Source organism: Takifugu flavidus, chromosome 1 (assembly GCF_003711565.1).
Source record: "Takifugu flavidus isolate HTHZ2018 chromosome 1, ASM371156v2, whole genome shotgun sequence".
Classification (NCBI taxonomy): Eukaryota; Metazoa; Chordata; class Actinopteri; order Tetraodontiformes; family Tetraodontidae; genus Takifugu; species Takifugu flavidus.
In genome coordinates, this window is record NC_079520.1 from 23,826,324 (window position 1) to 23,846,223 (window position 19,900).

Below are 19,900 nucleotides of genomic sequence, written 5' to 3' on the forward strand. Positions count from 1 at the left end.
ACAGGGCTTGTTTTAGCGGCCTAAATTCGATTGCGCAAGCACAAAGTTCAAAGCGGACAACTGCCCTCAAATTGTCAATATATTATGTTGATTGTCTCCCCCTCTCACTGGATGATTGGGTGGAGATAAGGAGGCTATTGTCTCCACCTCTAATGCTCATTCTTGGCACTCATTACAGGACTGCGGTCTGTTCCGGCTTGCATTTTGCGCCACTCTCATCCAATTCTGTTATGTCTATATCAGAATTATTAAATCACATGTACAGACTGTTACACAAGCTCAAACTTTCCCAGCCCAGCGGCCGTATTTCTTTCATCACGGTTTATGTGCTGTGTTTAATTTATTGATTCAGTCGCCCCCCCTTTAACTCGCCGCGCAGGAGGAAGCCATCCATAACTTGTCGGCGATCGGAGCGGCGAGGAAGATTCAGTCTATTAGAGCAATGATAGGGCCTTTACTGCAGCGTGCTCGCTGATTGAATGGCATCCTCCTCAAGGTCAGGTCGGAGTTAAGAGCTATTTTCTGCTTACCTGTGCAGCCGCCCGGCCACAGTGTCTGCACACAGGCTGCCTTCGCTCTCGCGAACTGAGCAAATGGAGGAGCTGATGGCTGGTGTTTCTAGCCGGTAAACACGAGGGGAGACCTCTGGGCCCGCAGAAAAGGACACAAAGGCCCGAGTAATGCGATAAGTGGGAACATGCTAGGTTGCGTAAAGATATTAGGAATGTCGTTTTCTGATCTTTGCCAGAGATCTTTGCCTCATTCCCCCGTTGCGTCCTTGCTAAAATAAAACGCCGGGTCGCACCTGAATCTGTTTGCAATGACTTAGCCGGCAGGTCCAGAGGTCAAACCGGGCTCGATGTCCCGTAAGACAGCAATGCAGCGCAAATACCATTATTAGATTATCGGGCAGTGTCGCTTCAAGATGCGCATTAATCTGTTTATGCTTTGTGTACAATTTGTAGATAACGATTGAGTTTATTAGGGTTGTTATGTAACCTTGACCATTATCTTTTAAACCATACCAGAGGATTGCAGTCGTTAATAACGGTCATTAGAGCTTACGCGCTGCCCACAGCTAATGTTGGGGAGTGAATTTTCCGCACTGTCGCATTAAATTTAGACGCGGCCTGACCTGCGTTAAGCCTAGGGTACGTTTAAGAAAAGTAAAAGCTCTTCCGCGGCGCCATCCCCACCTCCCCGAGCGCGTCCGCCATGCTGCGTGAGGGGCACGGAGCAGATTCACCTGTGCAGGCCAAGCGCGGCTACACTCCGAGCAGCTGGAGCCCATGAACCACAGACAGGATTATAGGCTTTCGCTGCACTGGTCCCTCATCATCTCTCCATCTGAACCCTGTATAGCAACAACCCCCACCAGCACAAACACTGCTCTATGATCACTTAATAACCCACCCCCCCACCTTCGCCGCATGCACAGCTCATATTCCTCTGCAGCCATCATTGTCTCTGCAGATAAATAAGAGAAACCAGCAGGCGTTGGATGTGGTGTGGAGACATTTCCTATCAGAATGCTATCACTATAGGCCCTGGCTCCAATTTCTAAGTTGAGCCCCCCATGCCTGCCAGGTAAACTTGTCTGCCTCCTTGCCGCCGTGATAGGGGACTTGGTTCTGACTGACTGAAACAACATCCCACTGTTTATCGTGTAAATAATTTACCCCCCCCGGGCGGCAGAAGGAAAATGAGGATTGTGTGTTTAACGTAGCCGGGAATGCAGACAACAACAACGAAAAAATCTTTTTCGTCCTCTTTTTAGATAAACCAGGGACGGCGACACATCCCTGATTCCGATGCAGTGTGAAGATGCTGCTGTGAGATGTGGGAGGTGTGTGTGTGTGTGTGTGTCGGCGTGTTTGGAAGGGTTTATTCTGTGTGCTCACTGAACTCGCCCTTTGATAGCTGTCTGAAGAGCGTGCAGAGATACTGTCAGGGACATTCTTGCCATGTTTAACATCAGAACCTATGGAGGGTGTCAGTGCGTCATCCAGTTTGATGCTTATCGTGGGGGGGGGCTGTTCTCTCGCAGCTGTCACCTCCTCGCCTACCACACCATCCGTGACACACATGTTTACACAGACACACACGCACACACGTCGGCTCCCTTCATTTGTTTTTGTGTTTGTTCGTCGAACATCACTCCCCGAGGGTAGCGCACCGGTCTCTGGTACACACAGATTCCGCTTCGTTCTTTCTTTATCACTTGCGGTGTCTTTATTCTGATTTCTTTTCATTTGTGTCTTTTGAATTTTCCTGATAACCACGTGCTGTGTTATTCACACTCAAACCCTGAAATCTACCAAACGGGGGGAAAAAAGACGTGACAATGAAACAAAAAGGGAAAGAAACGGGAAGCCAAGAAGGTGAGGGGAGATATGCTGTGACATTTTGGTTCTTTTTTTACATTCTTTCCACTCTTTTTTGGTCCATAAACAAGCCCAACAACTTAAGAAAAAGCACCAACCTTGTTCCAGGGTTAGCGGTCAACTGGTTTAATGCCTGGAGGGGCCCTGGAGATGATGCGCAGACCTGCCAACGGGACAAAAGCACAATCTTTAAGGGCTCAGCCCTGTATATTTGAGTGTACGGCGGGGGCTCTGCTCGGGTTGGTCACACCTCTGCAGGGTGGCTGGAGTCCAGTCGAGTCCTCTCTGGTTCTCCTGCATTATCTCTCCGGGAGCCACGGCCTGTGCCTGTGGATGGTCGGCTGTCTTTGGGGTGCCTGTCAGGAAAGAGGCTAGTGGGTGGCCTTGGGTCTTTCATGCTCTGTGGGGGCTCTTTGAGATCTTACCTGCCTGCAGCTGCGATGGTGAGGTGTTGCAGCATCCCAGCCTAACAACCAACACGCAGCTTTTCAACGCTTATACATCCTAAACTGTGCTGAAGTTGTTTTTTCTTTCAGTTCTTTATCATAAAAACATACATGTGAGAAAAGTAAACTGATGTGGACCCGGATATTTGAATCTGGGCTTCGTTCCCTTCAGGTGACACTCTGTGTCTACCTGATTTAGAGCTGACTGCAGAGAAGAGAGTGTGGTTGACTGATCTGAAAGGAAATTACTGAGGAGAGAGCTTATCCATGCCTTTGACTGATAATCGGCTCATTATCGTGTTGATCATTTACAGCTCGGCCCATCGCCTGTTCTCTATTCTTTTAGCTGTGTCACTGAAGCGCAGCACAGAGACATTTAATGGCTTGGCAGGAAGCCGGCTTTGGTGAGGCGCAGTTAAAACTACAACGCCAGCCCTGGCTAATCTCCACTTCTACATAGTACAGGTCTCCACCCCACTTATCAACTTCCCAGGGAAGAGGAAAAGAAATATGGAATAGAAAAACAAAAAAAAACGGCAGCAAAAACATATGCAACCGTGATGCCAGTTGTGCCTTAGCTCCCCAAGACAGCAACTGTGCATGAAATGGAACTGATTGGACTTATTGACCAGAAGGCACCGGCCCCTAAGAGGACAGGGGGGAGAGGAGGAGAGGGGAGGCTTGTGTGTTACCTGATTGAGTGAAAAATGCACGGCTAGTTGCTTTGATGCCTGCCACTTTACAGAAAGGAGTGATTTAATGGAAGCTGCCAGAGCTCATCAATGTCATCGCTTGTGTTGACGGCCCTGTGCTCTAGCATATAAAAGCACTTGCATTGACAGGGCCTGATGGACAGATGTTTGGTAGTTGTTAAACTTAAGAGTTAACAGAAACACTGATATGATAGGAGTCGTCCATTCTGTCTCTGAAGGGCGAGCCATGATTTAAACTAGGCTGTCACAGGCCGCGCCGAAGCACGGCGCCCTCACCCTCGGCTATTTTAGGTCTCTATAAAAAGCCCTATTGAATAAGCCTATAATTAAAGTGACCATCATTAGGCATGGGCATGTTCTTTTCAAGAGGACCCTGCTGTTGAGGTGAAGAGAGGGGAATAGAGACTACTAGACTGCCATTTTCCGGATTGTTGAGCGGGAAGCGCAAGTTATACAAGTATTTTGTCTCCACGTTGTAGATTACGTATGTAACCGATACTATGAGAAGAATTTGACACTTGTGTATTTACGATATTATGCAGTGCTGTTTCCTGACTTTAAACCCCTTTTAAGTCACAACAACTATGGAAACGGAGGTGTGAATGAGGAAAAAAACAGCCTGAAGTGGACTCTTCGTAGCTGTTGCAGCCTGTGTAGTTACATTCTTTGGGGCTGCACGCCAGACAAGGGGTTTCCTGTGGCGTAGGTTTAGGGCACAAGTATTAGATGATGGCCAACCAGCTTCCCAGTGATGTGCAAGAGGCGCCAATTTATTGTGGAGCTGCAGGATAACACATGGCTTCATCTGTCTAAAGCCCACTGTGTAATGTCTTCAGTAGATCTGAATTGCATCGGAATTGCATCATTAATAGAGCAGAAATGATTTCCAACGTCTGCGGGAGAATACATTGACCCCTGAGGGGAAGCTAGAAACAAGACAATGTTTTTACAGGAGGAATTCTAACTAGAGGTCCCATTACCACTTCATCAATATACAGCAGCTAGCGAGTGAGGAGATGCAAGAATGAGGAGCTAGGGGAAAAAGAAGTCTAAGAAGAGGGAATGTAAAAGTCTATAGTGCTAATAACAGTCTGGGAGCTCAAGTCCCAAACATTCAGCAGCCTCATCTCATCCGGGTGGTGTAATTGCCCTCCTGGAAGCTGCCACGCAAAGCGACTGCCTCCGTAGTGAAGAGTGGCAGCTGCTGGATGTTGAGGAGCAGGCCTGGGTCAGCTCTCCAAGTGGGGCTCCTTGCAACCAGGAGTTGTCATAATTAATAGCTGTCTCGGGCCCCCGAGGGTAAGTACTGGGTGGCGGAGACTATTTGGGTAAATGGAAGGCGAACAGACGCAGACGGCAGATTTATTCTACAGTTAACATAATGCATACTTATCATCACTTTGCCTTTAGCGAGCGTGCCTGTGCAGTATCTCACCCCCTGCTCTTCACAGATATATTTTTTTCTCACTTATTTGTATTCCATTTTCCTCCCATTTCTAAACACACTAAGAAATTGTTCTCTGTGTGATGTATCATGGGAACTTATTAATCTTTGGGGACCGGCGCTCTCCCTAGTTAGGCAAATATACATGAGCTGCTGTGCGTGATACAAGCTCCCAGCACCTTGAGATAAATCTGTTAATTCTAGCCTCTCTTCCTCGCTCGCTCTTCCTGTGTGTGTGTGTGTGTGTGTGTGTGTGTCTCTCCCCAACATGACGCCCGGGGGCAAATCTCACTCTGTCTCATCTGCTGCTTAATTTCAGTGGAGCAGCCCTCAGTAATGAAGCGCCTTGATGTACATTTGCCAATTTCTGCCTCTGCCACTGTGGTATAATTGGGATGTGACTAAGCATGAATACCCAGCGCAGGGTTGGTTGACCTCTCAGCAACCCCACGAATAGCACTTTTGTCATAATGGAGGTATTATCTCACATAATCTGGGAATGGAGAAGGGTTGTCTGCAGGGTGCCAGGGACGGGAATGAAGTGATATAACTCCCCTCTTCTGTGCACCACAGAAGAATCCACATACATCTACCTAAATCATTTTACTCATTTTTGCCTTTGTTATGTATTTATAACTTTGAGAAGGGAGAGTATTTTGATGCCGTGGCACTAAACAGGTTTGCCGTGCGTGTGGCAGCCTTTTCTCTGTGTGGCTGCACTGTGTATTCATGCACATCTTGGTGTGTATGTTTGTCTGTTAATGACCCTGTAAAATGACAAGCTGCGCTGGCAGTGAGGGTACAGCCGACGGTCAGAGCGCGCCGGAGAGGAGGTGGAGGATGCAAGAGAGTTCAGATGGAGCTGGGGTTGCGCGGCAGTGGAGGAGGGGGTATGGTTGCGAGGTTGGTGGCTTCACTGTGATTCACCATGCTGTCATCAGACAGACGGGGACCCCTGAGTGGCCCTCTCTATTCCCACCTGAGAGGCCTGCAAATGGAGGGGCTGCGCTGTCATTATTTACAGCCCGCAGCTCCTAACCTTGGATTCGGAGCTCATCACGGAGGAGGGAAAATCAGATAGGACTTGACGTGTACCCGAGCCAGTGACCTTGATAAGTGTGAGGTGCCTGCAGCAAGGGGTTAGGGAAGAAGAGCTTGCTTCTGTCAGCCTTCGCTGTGGCTCTGCGCACGCGCGTGCACGTTTGTGTTTTCCAGCCAGGTGGGGGGATATGAGGGTACATGTCTGAGTGAGTGAACCATGACTCAAGATGACACACGGTCGGCTTAGCCATGGACCAAAATACACAACGTTACTGTTGTTTATTTTGTTGGCAAATGCAGTGAAAAATCTATTAATTCATGAAAAACTGAAGCAACAGGCAACTGACACTGTAAACAGGCAATATCAACTTATGGAGGAACTTATTAAATTCACTAACAAGAAGTGTTAAAAAAAAAAAAAAAAAAAAAAAAAATATATATATATATATATATATATATATATATATATATATGTATATATATATATATATTTTTTTTTTTTTCAAAAGCTAATCATGTGTACAAATTCATAGTCTCCTCCTGGCAAGTGATTATTTTAAAGATAGAACCACTAATCGTAAACGCATCAATAATGGACTCGGGGTAATGTGAGTTATAGACCCACTGTTGCAAATCAGTCTTTATGTATCTTTCATTTTCTACGGCAGGAAGAGGAGGCATAATTATGGAAGGAGCACCTTTGAGTCAATCTTATTTCGTGCTGTTATTGTTTTCCCCCTCAGTTAAAATAAATACGAACATGCCTTTGGCCCATATTTGTTATACAGGAGTGAGAAGTGTTGTTTTAGCTGGTAAAAGCAGCAAAACCCTCACAGATCAACTACATTTGCAAATGTCAGCATTAAAAACGCACCCACCTCTTGCCCAAAACGTGTTTACGCGCATAACCGAATGCATGAAAGTGCACAGTTCGGCCCCCACTGAGATGCTATTTCTTTGTGTGAAATGATTAATTTCACACATACAGGTCATCCCCAAAAGCAGCAACTTTTCATTCACAAGGGGACCCTGTCAGCAACAAAGCAGGAGCCTGCAATAGAATGAACAGCAGCAGCACGTACAGCACGTCAATAAATCTTTGGAGGTTAAACCTGAGCTCTGTAGAAATCGAACCATCCCCACCACAAAATACCCCCCTCCAAATCCCGGGCAGGTAAAAGTCACCGAGTCCATCAGGAGTAACAAGACCAAAACGTCCAGTGAGTAGAACGAGGAGTGCCCTGTGGTGGCAGGTACACTGTCTCACACACAGTCTGTGTTTGCATAAGTAGGATGGAGCCTTGAATTATGGGTTTTGTGTAAATAAAGAGAGGAGTTATTTTAGCACACAGGAAAGAGACAGTGCTTGGATAAGAATAGTGCCTCTGTGAGCGGTGGAATTGGTCTCGGGTTGTTTACGACAGCTCGCAGCCCTCGTATATCGCAAGCAGTATGTTTGCTGTGAAGCTACAGTTTGTATGCCATCTGCCTTAGCTGAACTTGACTGTTCACACAGACTTATATTTTGTAAACTGAGCCCACTGTAACTGCTGTGTTTTATTTCCCATTCCTTAGTGGATGATCCAGAAACCCCATAAGGTGGCTACCTTTTTCGGTTGCATCGGGAGCGACCACTTCGGGGAGATCCTGAAGAAGAAGGCCGAAGAAGCCCACGTCGATGCGCATTACTATGAACAGAATGAGGTGCCGACTGGGACCTGCGCTGCCTGTATCACTGGGGACAACAGGTTAGCCATCTATAAGTCACATTTGACCACACAATGACCCTTTAGTTTAGATTTCAGGTGGTTCTCTTGGTTCATTTTTACATCCTCAGGCTGGTGGTCCGCTCCTCGGGGCCGGGGATCATAACACCGCTCAGCTCTAACATCAAAAGGAAAAAAGAGCAACACCAGTGTGTTTTTTCCTGGCTCCCACTCACTCCCTGCTGCCCCAGCGGGTTGTCATCCATCTATAGGCTGACAGTAGCAATGTGTTAGGGGTGGCTGTGCTATCCGAGCTCTCACCTGTCAGCCATCTCCGCTGTAAAAAGGGGTTTTTAGCGGCTCCGGCGTCTCTCACGCCAGCATCATCATCAGCACGCCCGAGACAGCAGAGGTCAAAACCTACACACAACCTCGCGGGCGCATGTATATATATCACTATCACAAGGGCTTCAGTTCATGATAGACCAGTTGTGGATCGATAACCTCCTTCTCTAAACACAGCGCACCCCTCCCCGCCGAGTCCTTCATCTGCCGTGGCAGCAGTTGTCAGTCAGTCCACGGCTGGACCTTGACTGCCCCGGGAGTGGGCCTCGCTGAACGGTCTTAGCGCGCTTGTTTGATGTGGGCTATGACACCTGAAAAGGTCAGGTGTTGTGCTCGGGGAGACGCGCTCGGTAATATTTCTTACAGGTGTTTAACAGACAGCTCAGTAGGCCACAGGAAAGGTCGCCGACAGGGCCAGACAGGACGGGCGGCGGCTTTGAAGGATTGGGAGCTAGTGTGTCACAGCCCTGAGGCTTTGATTGGTGCAAGTCATCAAAGGAAGAACAACTACCTCCCCTATCCAATCTGACAAAATGAGTTATAGTGTGTGAACAATCTGTAGGCCGAATAAACACCGCAGAGGTGTGAGGAAAAGTAGTCCAGGTGACGTAACTCAGGCTGCGGAGTGGTGAATTCAGGCCATAAAGACTTACTTAGCTGAATTGAATGAACTGGATGTAAACACGCGCAACCCCCTAACAGATCGGTCAGCTGTAGTAGCCTTCTGTCACAGGGTCATCTAACATTCTCCCCAGTAGACACGATGGCTGCACTCATTTTAATGGCTGCTCGTAAAGAGGCAGCGCGTGGAGTGGCTAATGAGTTGCGTTGAAATAATGCAACCTGCTTCACTTGTCTGCTCACACCGCTCAGTACTTGACTCAAGTGTCCATTTAGCAATGCATTTCTGGGGTTTTTTTTGGTCTTTTTCCCAACCTTTGAGATCAGCGGACCGCTTTTTCCAGCTGATTTTCCAATTTTCCTTGAACATACCCTTCGTGTGGTTTACAGTGATTTTATTCTTTTTTTTAAATGCATGTTTCCACATAAGAAATCTGGTTTTCTTTAAAAGATGTTGCTGAAGGAAAAAATTAGGACGATGATAAGCACGGCCTGCGATTTATGGGGTCTGTCTCTGCAGGTCCCTTGTTGCTAACCTGGCGGCGGCAAACTGCTACAAGAAGGAAAAACACCTGGACTTGGACAGCAACTGGGAGCTGGCGAAGAAAGCCAGGGTCTATTATATTGCCGTAAGTGAGACCCTCTACATTCAAAACGACTGCTCCCCAAATCTATTGGCAGAAGAGGACGAAATGTTAAGAGGCTTTATTCAGGAAATGCCTCAGCGCGCCTATTGCATTGTCAATATATCCATTCATCCTTTGTCAGGCGGAATGAGCTATGTTACCTATTGAGACAATGCAGCTCCATTCTCTCCACTCCCCCCTCCCTCGTCTTTGTGTGCAAAGCTGCAGCACGGTGTGAAATTGTTCTACATGTAATGCATTCATTCATTTCTTTAAACATGAAGACAAGGCAACAGGTGCTGTTAAAGTGTGGAAATTGATTATTCATGTCCCCCGCCACCCCTCCACACACACACACACACAACTGCTCACAATATCTTGCCCTTCCAGACAAAACACACACAGACTGAGGGCGACAGATTTGTGCTTAGACATTCACACACCACTGAGGTAATGTCTTCACTGAAAGCTTCTGGACAACGATGCCCTTGCTCATGTTCCAGTCTTTGGGATTCTGCATAATTCAGGCAGATCAATATTTCCTCTCGTCTTAAGTCGAAATGATAGCCCTGAAATTTCACAGCATTCCACACGTCTAAGCAGTTCATTATCGGCATAAATCAGGATTACAGCCCGGCAGTCAACACGCTCCTTGCTTTATCGTCCTGAGTGAAATTCCCAATGTTCTCCCTGTTGCCCACAAGCCTCCTAAACACGAGGGTACTGTACTGCGGTAATGATAGAGGTTTTATAATTAGCTGCCTAGTGGCAGAAACAAACACACGCAAACAGAAATGATGTTATTGCTTGTGCCAGAAAGCAGATCAGTCAGTCTACCCTCCAGAGTTTGTGTGGTCTCATTTTTTAGCCTCTGCTTCGCATTAGCAAACATGGCACATCCTCTGCAAATTGGCAGTTGGGTTTTGCCCACATCCGACTGTCTTGCGCGCAGGAAAAAGCTTCCGTGGGATTTGAAGGAGGATAGAAAGGCCACAAATGGGTGTTTGTCAGTGCTTGGAATCTCAAATGTTATTTCTAACGTTTCTCCCGGGCCTCTTTGTCAAACCATTGGGGATCATTTGCTTTATTAGAGCCCCATTCGCACTTCTAAAGCACTTAGCCAGTTACCATTCTACAGCTATTCCCCCGTAATGCTGCGTGGCGTGTCTAGACCGGCGTTCGCCAAGGCCTCCTATCGCCATTAACCTTCTCGAGAGCATTCGGATGTATTTACCCAATCTACAGCCAGATTGTACGTCTGTCTTTCCCCGTCTCTAATGGTACAAACCTCTGCTGCGCGTGTAGTCTCGGACACACTAATCTGTGAATTTCATTATAGAAAAAGCTTGCACGTGTTGCCGTGTTATTTCCCCCCCTTCACATTCGCGCCTGATCGTCAGACCATGCGTGTTGAGGACGTGATTGATGATTCCTGGCGGGGACTCTCAAGGTGCCTGCTACTACGCAGTGTGATTGGATGAAAGTGGAATTATTAGGGGGGCTCTTGCAGCCTGTCTGGTTCATCTAGCTTAAACCGCAGCGATGGCGGCAGCCGCAGCAGCAGGGCCGGTGGCAGACGCAGAGCAGAGAGGCAGCACTGCCATTTCTCACAAAGAGGGAGAATGTTGAACTCCTGCCAAATGTTTGGTGGCAGGCTGTTGCTAGGAAATCTGGGTCCTTAGGCAAATCGTCGCACAAAGACCTGCAACAAAGGCACGAGGGGGAAGAAGGAATGGCAAAATGAATTTCAGGCAGAGGATCCGTGTCTCTCTTTTTTGCTGAATGCCATCACTGTTGCATTGATGTTTACGGGCATCTCTTTCCCAGCAAATATAAACATCAGAAATGTAGGGTGATGTATTGTTTGAAGGGGAGATGAGTGACTGTAATTGGTTGGGGTGATGTGTGCGTGCTGGCCCAGTTAGCCTCTTTCTTTCCATCCCCATCCCCCTTTGGCTGCTATGGCTGCCCCCCCCTTTCTCTTCCTCCTCTTCATTTTGCTCTCTCCTTTGCCCCCTCTCTCTTTCTCCAGTCTCTCAGACACACACCCATTGCTAAACATACACAGCATGCACGCACACAATCTGCAGTCCACCATTGGCTTGTTTTTCTTACCCCAGAACGCTTTGCCCTGTAATTTGATCTCTACTGCTTGATGCATCCTCCATGATGCCACTTTGAATTAACCTATGGCTCTACAGCTCTACTTAGTCCTGGCTAATAAAACAGCCTCTCCCAACTTACGCCATTCACATCCAGGGAAAAAGCCGAAAGGAGCGAAAGAAAATGAAGTCGAGGAGAGTCGAACGAGACATTTGACTGAGGAAAGGCCTAATGACTTAGCACAGATGGTTTGAGCTCACCCAAGGATAGACGGAGGAGACGCGCGCCTCTGCCAACTGGTCTAATACTCAAAACTCGCCCAATGAGACACAAGCTGCAGAGCTGTAAGGTCAAAACCTTTTTTAACAGCTGTGGATTCTGTTACTTTATGTCTGTTTAAATGGCTGCTATATACATTAATCTGAATCTGTAATAGTAGTAAAACAGAAGCGAGCATTCAGTAAAAAAAACAGACGTCTCGGGAGATTTCCTGCGTTGATCCTTTATTTAAAAAACTTTTTATTTATCCATCAATACTCTTTTCCCCCCCCTCTTTCTTATTATTCTTGGGAGACTGACTTCATGAATTCAATTGTGGTTTATTTTTTCCTTTTTCTTCCCTAAAGGTAACCGTCTGGTCTCCGTTAGCCGCACCCAAAGAAAAGGAAGCACCTTTTTTTTTTATTGTTCAGACTTCACGGTGACTTTAAGTACTACAGCTCAGTGTTAACCGTAGCATTAATTGGTCGCATTCTTGCCGTCACTGCAGGGGAAAGCTGAGTTCAGCTTCAGTCACTGTAGCATAATATGCAAGGAAAGAGGCGAAGGGGAGGGCAAAAGCAAGAAGGAGGGGGAAAAAAAGAGCTGAATGCTGGCACCACAAGCGGCACGTCAGCCTGCCTGCACTCCAGAGTGGCACACATACACACATTGTTACCCCCCCACCCCCACCCCCACCAGCCCCTGCAATTTGCAGCCAAAAAGCCAAAGGGAGAGGTTTTCCATGTGCACAGCTAAGCAACATCTCATCAGCCAGCTGAAGGGCTGATTAGCACAGAGGTGACTGCGACTGTCTCTCTGTCCAACTCAGAGGACGGCTCTGTCCTCATGCTGACCTTGAGCTCTGTCCTGACTCTCTCTCGCTCCCCCCTCCCCCCATCCCATCACTGCTCTTTATTTCCTGTATTCCTCCCTTCCTGTCTCCATACCCCCCCCCCCCCCCCCTCCCTGTACTGCACCACTATGCACAGACCCTGTCCTTCCACATAGCCAGCGAGACATCATGAGGCAAATTGCAGGCAGTGGAAGGAAAGAGGGAGGGAGAAAAGAGAAGTGAAGGGTGGGGGGGAGAAAAAAAAGCTGGCAAGCTCCCCCTTTGTCTGCAGGCGATCAGTTACAGTCTTGGTTGCCGATGAAATTTAATCCCCACTGCATTTACATGCCAAGTTTGACTTCTGGCAAGCCTTATTAAATAGATTTGTAAATCATTTCATCTTGATTAGAATCCGTTCTCAAGGGATCAACATTTTTTTTTCCTCCCCTCCTTTCTCCTTGCTTAGGTTTTGTTATGCGGACAGTCTGTGCCCACCGGTGTTTAAAATTTGAAAGTCATCCCTCGGCGGTGTTGCTCTTCTGCAAGAGCCAGTCCAAGCTGTGGGGTTTTTTTTTGGGTGGGGGGGGGACAAAGAGCCGCGGGTGCCAAGTGTCCCGTCTGTCACAGAGCGAGCCGGTGTCGCCATCGCCTCGCTAGGTTGAGCAACGGCGATGACGTCTTCTCTTTATCAGGCCGACGCTACACTCTTTAGCATGAAGCCGTGTTAGCTCACGTTGGGACCAAACAGATGGCGTTTTGTAATAACGTCATCTGAATATGAATTCATAATTGTTAAATTGCAGACTGACTGCATCAGATTTCCTTCTCCCACTGGCCTGTGCCAATTACAGGCTTTAAAATCTAGAGGCAACGAAGTGATGCGGGCGATGCATTTAGTGTTTGCTGTCACTGTATAATCCTCTTGAATGTTAACCATGCATCTGGGAGGCCTGTATTTTGTCAGAAGGCTGTGCGTCGAGGTGCACCTGCCTAATTGAGCGGTAATGAGCTGTCAGGAGCGCAGGCTCGGTGATTGGCCCTCAGCAGGGCGTCCCACGCCAGTGGGACGTATGGGCTAGCCCTGCCCCTGCTGGAGGTTCTGCCAGCTCCGCGGGCCCGCAGGCCCGAGTGGGCGGGGCGTGGCAAATGAGGGTGTAGAGGCCAAACGGTACTGGCTGCTCAGACGTCCTGCTGCTCAAACTCATTTGTGAGATTTATTTAGGTTGTTTAAAATCATCCTCAGTCCTGATTTGATTTCGCCCTCTTTGTGAGTCAAGTGGAAAATCCCACGTTGGACTCTCTGCCTAACGTCAAAGCCCATCGTGACCAGCGTCCCCACACGCCGCGTAAATGTAATTAATGACTCCACCGCAAATGTACTTTCATCGTTCCCGACATCCTGTTTGTTTGGTTTTTTTAATTTATTTTTTGTTTTTATTTTCCATCATGCAGATTCGATTCATTTCTTATTCGTTTGTTTGGAACCGTGTGTGGAAATACTTAAAAGTTGGCAGGGACTGTGATTGTTTTATTTATGGGAGACTTTATTTCCAGCATCCTAATTTGAACACCAGTGAGAAGAAACGCTTTAATCCACTGTATTTTGAGTAATTGCCTCTTTGGGGGGGAGAGGGGAGGAGAGGCAGCGCACATTTTTGGACTCTGGCAGGCTTCCAGGCTGTAGTCCATATTACTCTGCCAGCGTGCAGTGACTTTCTCCTTGTACACCCACGTTACCTTGTAAAAACATTTTTTTCTTCTTCAGCAGGGAAAACATCATGTCCTTTCACCCCGGATTACTGCGTGCATCTGCTCCGCCGGTCTGTTTTCCTCTGCCTCGCCACTAAAAGGGATGAAATATTTCAGCCCTAATGATATTTCGACTTGCCATTATCACCTTGTCCCTTCTCTACCCCTGCATCAAAGCGGCCGGAGCGCGTTTGCGTTTCCGTTTCAGCAGAACAGAGCGGTAAAATGCCGATTAATATTCCAGTTTTTCCACTGGCTGGGGTGTTGTTGCCATTTGTGCAAGTTGCACAGCTTAATTGAATAGACTGAGTAATTATTTGTCAAGTAATACTGAGCTGAAAATAAATAGCCACTTTGCAGCTGTGAATTGTGCCTGATGGCCATGTGTTGATACTCTCACCAGGGAGAGTAAAAAACCTGCTCTACTGGCTAAGTATCTGATTAAGATTCACATGATGAAACCGCAGATGCTTTAGGATACCGTCTCCTGGGCAAAGAAAGTGAGTAGAGTTAAGTGTCAGATGCTCTTATGTTATCACATTGGAGCATAAAGCCTCAACTGAATAAATATTGTCAGAACATTCCTTTTCTCACAAACCATTCCCAGCACCAGGGTCAGCGTGTCAGTTTCTGAAAGAAGCTTACAAAGAAACACCACAGATGTGCATCTCTGCTCGGCAGATGCCGAACGCTGTTGTCTGAGAATTGTTTCCTTCTGCAAGGTTTCTTTTTTTTTTTTTTTTCCCCCCCCCCCCCCCCCCCCTTTTATGCCGTTGTAATTTGTTTATGGTCTGTAATAAGCCCGCGCATATCTTCCTTCTGCCTGTTTGGCTGAAATCCACCGTAAACTGCCAGCACATTTTCCCTCTCTCCCTTTTAAAGGAGACTAATGACTGCTGCGGTTAATGTTATATTTGGTGAGGATTTTAATAGGTCATTATTTCATTTAGAATTCTCGAGGTGTGCGTTATGTGTAAGTTATGTATAATTGTCAAAGGCAGCTCACACACGCAACTTTGCATGAAAGTAAGCCACTAATAACAGTGCGTACGTTGGACATGTCCACCGTGCTGCTTGATTTATGCTAAGCTAACATTTTCTATATGTGATGAACTGTATATATATTGACTTGATTTTGTCACCCAACTCTCAGCAAGATCCCAAACAAACATGCATGTTGTCAAATGAATACTGATGCATTTTTTTAGTACTCATGTGGGATTACAGCAAAGTTTTTTCGGTATTTTTTTGTGTTTTAGAAGCGAGAATCATTTGAAAGTGGGGGGGGGGGGGGTAGAAAAACCTGGAATTCAAATAAGGAAATACATGGAATATTTGCCTGTCAGAATCTTTTCAACAAACAGTTTTCAGAAAAAAATAATGTTTGCCCAGGATCCGGTAAACATGTCTGGGGTTAGCACTTGCAGTGGAAAAGTGTTTATTTTTATACACGGTCCCACTCAGACATAGGCCCGTACTCTGACCTTATCTATTGTTTCTCAAGTGTATATTGTAAGCAGCTTTGGAGGCTTTATAGAGACTTAGCCAGCAGAGCTGCCGTTGCTCTGGTGGAACATTTGGACCTCTGGCAAGTGTCAGATTTTCAGCAGCACATTAAATCTCTTACCCCAGTTATTTTTTCCTGTCCTTTCCTCTCACTCTCTCTCTCTTTCTCTCTCCCCATGACATGGTAACAAGCTGGCTCTGATTTATTTTTCATGTGTGGTGTTTTCTATTTCCCCCAGCATCTAAAATCTTGTGCCAGTGGTTAGCCTGGTGCCTGAGCCCTGAGGGGGCGCAGTGGAACTCCAGCCAGAGCAGCTGCACGTCCACTCCAGATGGGCAAAGTCCTACACTCGGCAGGCCAGAGCCACTTTGATTAGCACGTCCGTCATTATTGGCCAGCTTGAATGTCACGCTATGCGAGCCCAGTCCTCTAATGCCTTGCCTGGCCAAGGGGGCCGCTCCCTGCTTTTACTGATATGGCTGCCTGTTCCAGCGTGCACGGGGGTGCCAGGGAAACGGCCAAAGCGCCAAATCATTGTCATCGGAAAATAAAAAAAAGCAGGCAACCTCCCTCTTTGATGCCCTATATGTGCGAGTCTTATTTGCAGCCGCTGTGGCGCAATCGCATTTGAAAGCATTTTGCGTTCCCAACATAACAACGGGGAACCAATCAAAACAATAACCGTGGTTCCTTTTGACAAAGCCCTTGGCTCCCAATTGTCAAAAGATGTAAGCTGACTCATCCACACAAGAAGGGCATGTATCCCTGGGAGCGAGGGGCGAAAAGCTATGATGAATCTTCCCCTCTGTGCTCTCTCTTCCCTCCACTGAGCCTGCATGGATTAATTACACGACTAGTAGCTAGTTTGGTCCCATTATTTATTTTTTCTAATGAATAATTTCACTCTGTCTTCCTCTTTGCCTCAATTTTATTCGGCTTAGGACGTTTTCAGCTTCACCCTGTGGAAACAAGAATGCATTGATTATTTTCCATCTAGCAAATATCCCACCAACTGAGGAATAACATGCCTTTTCCCTAATTGGTTTGTTTATCTTGAGCAACAGACTCCGGGTTTGTTTGGACTCTGGCTGGCATCCACACACTGCACCGCTCCTCTGCGTGATTACTCACCTTGGGAGGAGGCTGCTGGAGCAAGGTTGATGTTCCCTGCACAGACATCAGGCTGTCATTCTCCCCGCTTATGTGACATCATTTGCCAAGACAGATTTGTTACAGGAAAAATAAATTCGGGCCTAAAAAGGGATTGATTTAAGGACAGGCAGCAAGTGGAAAAAGGCGACAGGAGGGATGGGGGCTCCCAGACACATTTCACCAGTGAGAGGGCTCGAGCCAGATCCAAACAAGCTGCCAACAGAAGATAGATTCCGGCTTCATGTATAATTGATAAACTGTATGTTCTAGGTGTCAGCTTTAAAGAGAGAGCTAGGACTATATCAGGAAGCTATTTTTCCCTCTCCGAGGCGAGCATCATTTTTATTTTGTCCTCCCCCGTACTCTGGCTTATCTTCCCAGTTCAGAATGCGGCGTTGAAAATTATCGTTTTCTTTGAAGACAACATTCAGAAAGTGCAGCTTTAAAAGCACATCCTGTTCCGGCGCCTGTTGGGAGTGCTATTCCAGGGCAGATAGCCATCTGCAAAGTTGACTGTACATCCTGCGTTATCAGGATTAGCCATCTCACTCTTGACACCCAGCACATTAATATTAGCCATGGGAGACTCTATCCTGCTGAAAGCAGCATAAAAGGATTAATGCCGCGCATTATCCTTTTGGAAATAATGCCCTTTATTGAGCGGATTTGACACTGCAAAGGCTAATGATGACATTGAATGGATCCAGAATAAGTAATGGTGCATCATCCCATGTCATGCAGCTAGAGTAGTTGCTATTTGCATTCCAGCAGCTCAAACTGTATTGATTTTGCCAAAGGCATTCAGCATTTTTTCTCTCCCCCAGCCTCAGCAGCAGTAAGAAAGTGTTATTCAATCATGAAGGTCCTGTACTTAACGACAGTTCTGTCCCCGTAGATCCAATGACAGGCTTTGTTCATCGCCATGCTGTATGATGCCACCTGGCTCTCTGTGCACTCTGAGTTGAAGCTACCAGAGGCACAAGCATGTGGGGGCTCCCGCGAGATGATGGGATTAATGCTGTTCTGTCCGCTGTTTTTATTAGCAATACGTCTGTATCTCGTCACTCAGATCTTGCTGCGTAATTAGTACAAAGGGGTTTTACTTACAATGCTTAATTTGCATGGCGTCTTATCATTTAACCGCGTGTAGAAGCTGTCAAAAGCATTTTGCTTGAAAGTTGTTTAAGTCATATATATATATATTTTTTTTTTTTTTAAAAGCTCTTGCCTGTGCAGAGCTGGATGTAAACAGGAAATGTGCCTGCATGAGGTAGCTGGAGCCTTGCCATGCCGCGCGAATTTAAATCACGCTAAAATGATTGCAGTTCAGTGGAAGAGAGTCTCCTTGAACCCCTAACACGATTTGATTATAAAGAGGTTAACCAACTGTAATAATAAATCTGTCAGATTTTTAATAAGATGTGCCGTATTGCATCTGGCATTATAGCACTGAGGGGCAGACAAGTGGCCATCAGGGCCACCTGAGAACATTTGCTCTCTTCTTTGTGCTAAATTGCTGCTTCCCTGAGGTGTTTTTCTTTTTTTTTAGCTGACAAGATAGTAACCTTATCAATCACAGTCGCCTCTCTCCCTCTCTCAAGGACTCGTGTTGATATGTTCTAAGAGCTCTCTCCTTTGGTGGATTTAATGAGTATATTGCATGCTCATTTAACCGATGCCTCCCTGTTTCTTAATGAGCTGATAAAGCCTCAATTATGAAGGCAAATCCCGATTCCTGATTTGCATTACGGTCTCTTGTTTCCCCGCACACAGCGGCAATAATAGATACATGATTGAGATGCTGAGATGTTGCCCTGCCTTCCCAGAGACGTCCGTGATGTGTGTGTAGGGACACGGGAGATGGACAGATTAGATTAGATACAGTAGATGCTGCACGGCCTCGTCCGTTTGTGTAGAATGTGATTTAGTTGCGAGGTTCGAGGCAGCTGCGGGGCTGCTCTGGGCTCTGTGATGGGTGAGGGGACAGACCGCCGGTGACAGCGGGGTGGTAATGGCCCCGAATGAGGAGAAATGGCCCCTGTAAGGCTCCTCTTCCCCTCAGTTTTGTCCAAATACACAGCGAAATGAATTATTTTCTACACCTGTGATTGTTTTTGGTTTTTTTCCTCTTCCTTCTTCTCATAGAGCTACAAATTGAGGCTATTTATAGCTTCGGCTATCAGAGAAACGGTGAAGCAAATGGGAAATGCTACCCTTAAAGCAATCCAGCCTTCACTTTCATTGAAAATCAGCAGCAGCGGGAGTGTCATAGCTCATCACACGCTCAGACCTCAGTGCAACGGATAGTTTAGAGGACGCTGATGTTTAAATACACGAGCGGCGTGGAGCCGTGCTTGGAGGCGGGCAGTTGCGTTTAAAACGACATCGTGCGGACATATTCTTATTTCGCCCTGCTCGGCCCGCTTCTTCTCTGAAACTGTAACGTCACGTCTGGCTGGGGAGCACTGCGGTTCATGAAAAATGCATCCCCCCACTCTTTCCCTAACTCTTCGCCTGTGATCCTCTTGTCATATCATATCCGTGTCATGTCAGTCTGCATATTAATTATGCAGCAGGCGCCGTAGAGGAGACAATATTGATGCATCTCCACTCCGTATTTTATGTATATTACTCACCCGTCGTTGGAAAACATAAACAAGGCCTAATTAAGGATGAGCCGATGCTTTAATGTTCGCCCTCGTGAGCAAATAATTCTTAGCCAGTGTTTACAGGAAGTACGTCTTCTTTATTCTGCCTCTCTCTCCCCAGGGCTCCATTTTGAATCCTCAAACTTTCCCCCGATTCAACCTTTGCGGTCACCCTTTCCGGTTCATCTGCAGTGTTTGATGCAGACAAACGGCACCCAGTGGCGCCTTTTCAGAGGCGCCCCGAATGGAAAACTGGTAATCAATTTTTGTTGTAAACATTATAATGCAGGGGTTGTTTTTGATGTCAGTTTCTGTGGCGTCC

The 19,900-nt window shown here is 46.8% G+C and overlaps 1 protein-coding gene across 4 annotated transcripts in view; it reads left to right on the forward strand.

The window, feature by feature from the left end:
- The window catches only part of adkb (adenosine kinase b), an 83,071-nt gene that overhangs the window by 27,184 nt on the left and 35,987 nt on the right, over positions 1-19,900 (forward strand). For all 4 annotated transcript variants that reach the window (XM_057054260.1, XM_057054176.1, XM_057054083.1 and 1 more), the window contains exons 5-6: positions 7,604-7,776; positions 9,221-9,329. In XM_057054260.1, the coding sequence (XP_056910240.1) occupies positions 7,604-7,776; positions 9,221-9,329 (282 nt within the window). The remainder of the gene's footprint in view (positions 1-7,603; positions 7,777-9,220; positions 9,330-19,900) is intronic.